General features: G+C 43.6%; 1 protein-coding gene across 7 annotated transcripts in view; it reads right to left on the bottom strand.

The window, feature by feature from the left end:
* Positions 1-6,500: 6,500 nt before the first annotated feature.
* Positions 6,501-7,500, bottom strand: part of LOC132992068 (tenascin-like) — a 34,815-nt gene continuing 33,815 nt past the window's right edge. For all 7 annotated transcript variants that reach the window (XM_061061177.1, XM_061061180.1, XM_061061178.1 and 4 more), the window contains one exon: positions 6,501-7,102. In XM_061061177.1, coding sequence (XP_060917160.1) covers positions 6,992-7,102 — 111 coding nt within the window. In that variant the 3' untranslated portion in view covers positions 6,501-6,991. The remainder of the gene's footprint in view (positions 7,103-7,500) is intronic.

The raw sequence follows: 7,500 nt of genomic DNA, 5'->3' as shown, positions 1-7,500 counted from the left end.
TTGGCTAATTTTGGTGCACATGTATTGAGCCAGGTCCCTGTTGAACTGAAGCTTCCCCCTGTGTGTGTCAGACTCCTGGAGGAATAACAGTGTAGCTACTGGAGACTGTCAGACTTTCTGTTTTAGATGAATTAAATCTAAACATACAAACACTGGTCTGATGTCTTCTGTTTTGTGTTCTTTAAGCTGAATATTAAAGGAGCGATCTGTAAGATATTTGCTGAATGAAATGATAAACTAGGATCAATATTGGAGATGCTTTTTGAAAAATGGAGAGAGGTTAGAACACAGAAAGGTTTACAGACCCATGCAGAGCTGGATAAACACTGAAGCTTCAGAGTCCACCACATGGTGACCTGTGTGAGCATGGACTCTAGAGAGGAGGGGGGGGGGGGGGGGGCGGTAAAAATGGTATACTGCATACGCCCTACTAAGCCAAACGAACCTGCGTCACACTAAACGATCTGTTAGTAATCTGTGCCACATTCGATAAGCTAGCATAAAGCTAGCACTAGCTAGGAAGCAGCCTGACTATAATAAACAGATAGCCACAAAGCAGATTAAATGTGATCATTAACTATGAAGGATGCAGCTTGACTGTTACCTACCTTGACTATCAGTTATAGTCAAGGTAGCTCATCAGCTAGCTTGAAGCAGCCTGACTGTGCTAGGTCATCAGCTAGCTTGAAGCAGCCTGACTGTGCTAGCTTGAAGCAGCCTGACTGTGCTAGCTCATCAGCTAGCTTGAAGCGGCTTCAATGTTACTATGAGCTAGGTAGAAAGCAGTTTGGCTGTAGTTATGAGTTTCCTGGAAAATACTTGTGCACACATTGCTTTAAGGTGAATGTTAATACTATGACGTTAAGCAGGTCATGTTTACTATCACGTTAACTTTCCGTCGGGGGGGAAAATGTTTGCAGCCAGTTGAAAAAATACAAAAACAAAGATGGTCCGCAGCATCAGATCGCATCAGGAGCTGTGTCTTTTCCCTCTTTCCATATCAGCCACTGACGTTAATGATCGAATGGTCTTACATCGTTGGTCCTCCTGGTCTCTTTTTCACGTTCAAAACAGCAACAAAGGAGCACACTCAACCGTAATACAATTATTCAGGTGCACGACCACAACAAGACTTAAGAGAGACAGAAAAGTCAGCACACTAAATATCCTTCAAAGTTTGTGAACGCTGATGAAAGCCTCGTGCTGAAATGCCTTCACCGTTGATCTGTACGCTGCTGCTCTACCCCGATCAAACATGTTTTGAAGGACATTTATTGTGCTGACTTTTCTGTCTCTCTTTTCCCGTTGCCCGTGTTCTCCTGATGATTTCTCACATTGAAGTTAGGAAACAAGGAACGCCCCTACCACAGCAATACTGTGGCCGTTCTGCATGCAAAGAGGTGCATTTTTTTTCACCTTTGGACTGAATCAGGTGAGCAAGCATTTCTTTCCCTGATTTGTAATCCTCTTGCAAAGCTAAGCTGATGAAATGAGAAAACACCCTGATCTCAAGACGTTGTCGTGGGAAACTTGTCAGATAAATCCGGTTCATTAAGGGCATTAAGAGGAATGGCTCTGTAGCTATGGTGACCATACGTCCCGATTTGACCGGGACCGTCTAGCTTTCAGGCGCTGTGACCCCGAGTCCCCACAAATATCTATAAAACACTAACATGTCCCCGCTTTAACAAACCACAACAACACAACATGCTAACATCACTGATCTGTCTGTGTATGTCAGTCAATGTTGTTCATCACTAATGCACCGCCAGTCAAAGGTCAATACTGATTTGTCTGCACATCCACAATCTCGAGGTTGTGGCTGTTGCTAAGCTAACCTAGCTTATCATGCTGCATAACGACGGGTAGGCGAGCTGTGATACTGAACAGGAAGTCAGTGTTTTCCAAAGAGCTCCAGGAGAGTTCCAGCTTGGACCCTCCTCAGGTGTCTGTCTGCAGTGGAAATGCTAAACTACAATGACACCTGCAGACGCAAACGGTGGGAACAGGCTGGAAGTAGCGCTGTTACCTTCAACTTTAGTGACGCTAACGCCGCTGACAACCAACTTAAACGAGCAGCTCATGAGAAAACCTTTACATCCCACCTTGTGAGGCCAGAGCAGGTCACCGATCCAGATCGATACCTGTAGGGTTTGCGGTGAAATAAAAGTGTCTCGGTTTGGAGGTTTGAAAATATGGTCACTCTGTCTATAGCATCAAAACAGCTACCAACTTTTACACCATATGAGCCGAGTTCACCCTTCAGCATCATTTCTTATCAGGGGCTGTTACCGGTTCTTATCTGCCCCCCCCTCCCTCCGACTACAGGAAGAAATCAGGGTCATGGGAAATATGGTTCTGATTTTGACAAACACAAGAGAACTGTATAATCTCTCCCTGGACACTGAGGGGTACGATTATTGGAAAGATTTGACGCTAATCCTCTTTGGAGCTGTATTACTGAGGCATTTTGGCTCCTGACCTCCGAGTCCTTATTTAGAACCGTCTCAGGATGAAATGTGATCGTCAGAGCGAGAGAGATGCATGGTTAGAAATCCAGGTCAGAAGTTATTTCTAAGTGGAAAAACTCCCAGCTCCGTGCCAGCCGACATCCAGTGTCTCTTCATTCCTCTTCGCATTCCTCTTTGTCATATTCACACAAAAAAATGTTCCGACATCCTTAACCTGCGACAGCTGAGGGTGTCAGGCTCTGTACACACAGAGCGCTGCGCGGTTCAAGTTACGTTTCCTCCTCTGTCCGTACTCCCCCTCCTTGTTAATGCTGCTGTGGGGGCAGCAGTGGACTCCACCACAAATGTAACCATGGAGACAGTGAAGCGTATCGTATAAAAAGTCTGATTTATTAACCGGTGTCAAATCTACGCCATAGTGTTGTACGCTGTCGTGAGCACTGCATACTATAGAAATTATTATAAGATTATTTTAATTACTTTAAACACGCAGTGTGTAAATTCCACCACCAGGGGGCTCTCAATCAAAACAAACAAAAAGATGACGTCGAGGCTGGCGGGGAATCATGGGAGTGATTCTCTCTGCTAACTCCTTCCCAACCACAATGAAAACAAACTCTGCGTTGACCGTAGTCATGACGACCGGGTGAAACCGACCTGAGGAAGAGAATATTTTTACCGACGAGCTAATGTATCCGAGTATAATTTACATGATATTTTTATCACAGCAACAGTACGGCAGCTTTCAGCAGCAGCTCACGCTTCCTTGTGCAGCGGTTTTTGAAGTAACATCTGTTGTTTCCACGGCAACGATAAAGATGCCATGTCTGTCATGGAGGCATCCATGAAAAGACAAGTCCTGTTACAACCCTAAAATGAAGGATTAGTCTGGCTTTGGAAATATTTGAGGTAATGTAAGAACTCAACAAACAAACATTTATAACAGGTTTAGTAAATTTTGAGTTAAATTAGATATTTTAATGTAAACGTTCATCATCTTGTACCTTTAAAGTCTTTAAATATAATATAAATCAAGTATCTCCTCTGAAAGTAACTCTGTGAGTCATGACTGTCTACAATGGGTGTAACACCCGAGTCCCACTGTCTGTGATGTTTTCAGAGTTTTCAGAGTCCTATCTTCAGTTTGTTTACATCGCCCGGACGGCCGGCTGACTCCTCCCCTCGTGTATAAAAGTTGTTTAATTGAGGGACTAGAGAAAAGAAGAATAACATACTGTACTCACTGCTTAACTGTGTTTCTAGATCACGCTCATTTCAGGTAAATTTACATGCAGTGTGAAGATACGAGCATAATAAAGATCGCTAGCATTAGCATGCTAACACAACAATGCAGCGCCAGTTGTTTTGGTTTCATGCTGGTGCTCAAGGGCGACATCTGCTGGATCAAAAAATAAAGGCATATAAAGCCTTTAAAGGCACGACAGGTAGAGCTCTGCTTCCATGTTTGAAGGTCCGGGCTGAAACCTAAAGGGGGACGGGGCTTTGCAACAGTCTGCCAGAGGAAATCAGACCTGCAGAGTCACACCCTCATTTTATTTCTCTACTGAAGACGTTATTTTGCATAAAAGCTTTTACTCTGGGATTTAGTTTTTATCTTCAGTGTATTTTAGTCTGTTGTGAAGTCACCTGTTATGAAAAGTGCTATTTAAAAGTATTAATGGTACTTGTGTCTGCGTAGCTCTGCAACACTTTATCATTCAGTCAGTAGATATCTTGCAAGATTGCTATCTTGAAATCTGCACACAAGATGATTGATGCATGCTACAAAGGTAGAGTCTGATTAATAGGTCACCTCCCTGATGTTGAAATACTGCAATGACCTTAATACAGCCCACACACGCTAAACGCAACATAACGTAGATCCTGCAGATCAGTCAGGTTTAATCTAAATGATTCCTCCTTCAGGGCGCTCGTAGTGTAAAGACGTTGGCGAGTCTTCAAAGCCCCTCGAGGCAACGAGTTCAACAGTTTCACTTGAAATGTGGAGCAGTTTACATAGAGCGAAGATGTGATGACAACTGTTAACATGTATTGATTTGTGTTGCACAAAAAAAGGCTCCAAAGGGCTCCAGTTGCAACAGAAAGATAACACAGATTTAAAGCTCGACTTTGGAACGAAGTCGAGAAAAAAGATCCCAGGGGGTGCAGAGATATTGGGATGCTCTCGAGCCAGAGGGCGTCTCTCCAAATTATCATGAAAGACGCCGTGATTGAATTTAATACCGGCTTGGAAAAACCACTCCAACGGGCAGGGAAGTCAGCTGGAAGGGGCTTAAAGGTCCAATCAGTGAGATGTGTAGAGAGTGAGGTGATAAAGGTATCTTACTATCTGATCATTCAGGAAACATGTTGAAGTGCTGGCTTCTCTGACAACAATGCAGCAGCCAGTATGTCCTCCTTCTAACTTTAGATTCTGCTCCTGAATGCTCTGGATTTGTTTGGACCAGAGAAGGTAGACGCTTTTAAGACACCCCCCCACACGGCCCGTTTTGGACGCCCCTCGGTTGTCCAGATATGAGAGCAGTTATCAGGTCAACAGGTGTTGCAGCGATGGAAGTGGGCAAGAGAAGTGGTTCAGATAGAAGTGATTGTACCCGACCTAAAAAGCCTCTGCATGTTTCTAATAAGCTCCACGAGCAGAAACGTGCTCAAACTAGGATCAATATTGGAGATGCTTTTGAAAAATGGAGAGAGGTTAGAACACAGAAAGGTTTACAGACCCATGCAGAGCTGGATAAACACTGAAGCTTCAGTGTCAGAGGGCCTGACGTTTGTTGACACATCAGTTTTTATACTGAAGTAGTTTTCTTTACATGTAAAATGCAGCACATTACTTTAGGTTCTTTCACTGCATATCACTTTTATGTGTAGGTGCATAACTCTGTGTTGACGTTGAACATGCCTGGACACGCCCCTGTGTGTACACCAAAGTATGCTGATGTGAGATTGGTCAATACAAGCTCGGGCTACAAATGTACTACAAACGTGAAACCAGATCAGGTCCCATGCTGAGAATCCAGACCGCTGTGTACAGAGTCGACACAGAAATGTAGAATCTGTAAATAGAGATTACATGAGAAGCAGAGGCAGCAGGTTAGAGGTCGAATGGGACTTAAACTTCTATATTATGAAACTTTCTGACAGTTTGCTCCGAGTTCGCTAGGGAGAATAAAAATGGCGGACCTGTGCAAAAGTTTTGTTCTAGGCTGGGGGTGGAGTCCATGGGTGGAGATACCAGGGGAGGGGAGGGGATTTTTTATTTTATTTTACTAGAATCCCACTGTGACATCACAAGGAGAGCACATTTGAAACGGAGCATTTTTCTCTGTGTTGTAAGACTTATGCAGACCACAAACAAAGGATTGGATGGTTTATTTCACATGTTGTGGGGTCAGTAGACTCTCAGGTTACCCAAATAGATGTTCAGCAACACAAAGTGGATTTTTCATAATATGTCCCCTTTAAGATATTTGAATTCTAGAACTATGGCGATGGTGGTTTTGTGAACTGCACCATAGGGCAACTGTCTTTTAAAATCATCATCACAGCTTTGCAGCCGCATCGGTTCTGTCACATCTGCATCCACACATGCAAAGAACACATGACGAATTCTCTTTCATTGTCTCTGTGTTTTCTCCCCGTGCTATGTCATCATTTTTTTTACCTGTGTACCAACTGTGCAAAGCTTCCCCCAGTATTCTATTGTTGCAGACATCAACACTTTAATTCTTGCAGCACGTTCCCAAACAGAAATGCACAGAGGGTAAACATCGCCATCTGCTGGTGAAAGCTGGAAATGATCTCTCTTATTAAATAAAGGGCTCATACACACTTTTTTTTTTTTTTTTTTTATCAAACTGTGTTTATTTGAAGGTTTGCAGAGCATCATTCAGACGTTTTTTTTTTACTATCAAAATAAGTAAAGCACAATTTAAATAAGAGCTCAGTTCAACCAATCAGATGTTGGGACAGTAAATATACACAAGACGTTTCCTGGAGGTCTTTGTGTTTCTTTAAAATGTGTTTGTTTCATCCTCTTCAAACGCTCCGTTTAAGACGGAGGAAGTGAACAGGAAGTGTTGCCTCTATGTGCCTTTGACGTGGAGCGGACCGATTGGATTCACCGACCTGATTTGACATTTGATTCTCACATGTTTGGTCCCAAAAAAACACATTATTATTTTATGACCATTCATTCACCTCGCACGACCGTCTCCATGACCACGCAGACGTCAGCACCCGGTCAGGACGATGAGACGCTTTAACGGCTCATAACTCAAATCTTTGGTGTCTGCAACGACCAGAACTGAATTACTTTCAGTGTGATTGTCTTTGTGTTTTAGAGAACGATCGGAGGATGAGGGAGCGTGTGTGTGTGTGTGTGTGTGTGTGTGTGTGTGTGTGTGTGTGTGTGTGTGTGTGTGTGTGTGTGTGTGTGTGTGTGTGTGGAGTCGAGGTGTGAAAGGAGGGGGGTGGGGGGGGGGGGGGGGCTCACGAGTCTATGATCGTTTTTTTCTGCTCTCAAAATTCCTGAAGTTGGCCGGTCTGATCTTCATCTCTGCAAATTCGATCGAGTGCTCGTGGCCTTTCCAGTGGAACCAGTTGATCCCCTGTGGGAGGAAAACACATGTGATGGGAAAGAGGCTCAAATAGAGAGAAATGTAACACGACAGAATCATCTTTCCTCACACCACACGATCAACTTCTGTCTGGAAAATCAGATTTTTCTTCTTCACAACAAAGATGACAAAAGAGTGAGCGGTGAGACAACGACAGAGTGAAGAACGTTTGATGTGGATTAAGTCAGGCTTTTAAAATCATCACACACATCAGGAGAATCTGAATCTTAATCTGCAGCATGCACGCCATACAAGATGTGAAAATCATGGCTCATCACAGACTACAGGAGTTTATTAAGGTCATTGTCGTGCCCCGTGGAGGAACACACCTCCTAACATAAGCGATGGAGCTGGCAGGTTAACTTTACGATTATAATGCTGTTTGCAGA

The sequence above is a fragment of the Labrus mixtus genome, chromosome 17, assembly GCF_963584025.1.
Source record: "Labrus mixtus chromosome 17, fLabMix1.1, whole genome shotgun sequence".
NCBI lineage: Eukaryota > Metazoa > Chordata > Actinopteri > Labriformes > Labridae > Labrus > Labrus mixtus.
Note: the sequence above shows the minus strand (reverse complement) of the source record. Positions and strands in the feature narration are given on the sequence as shown.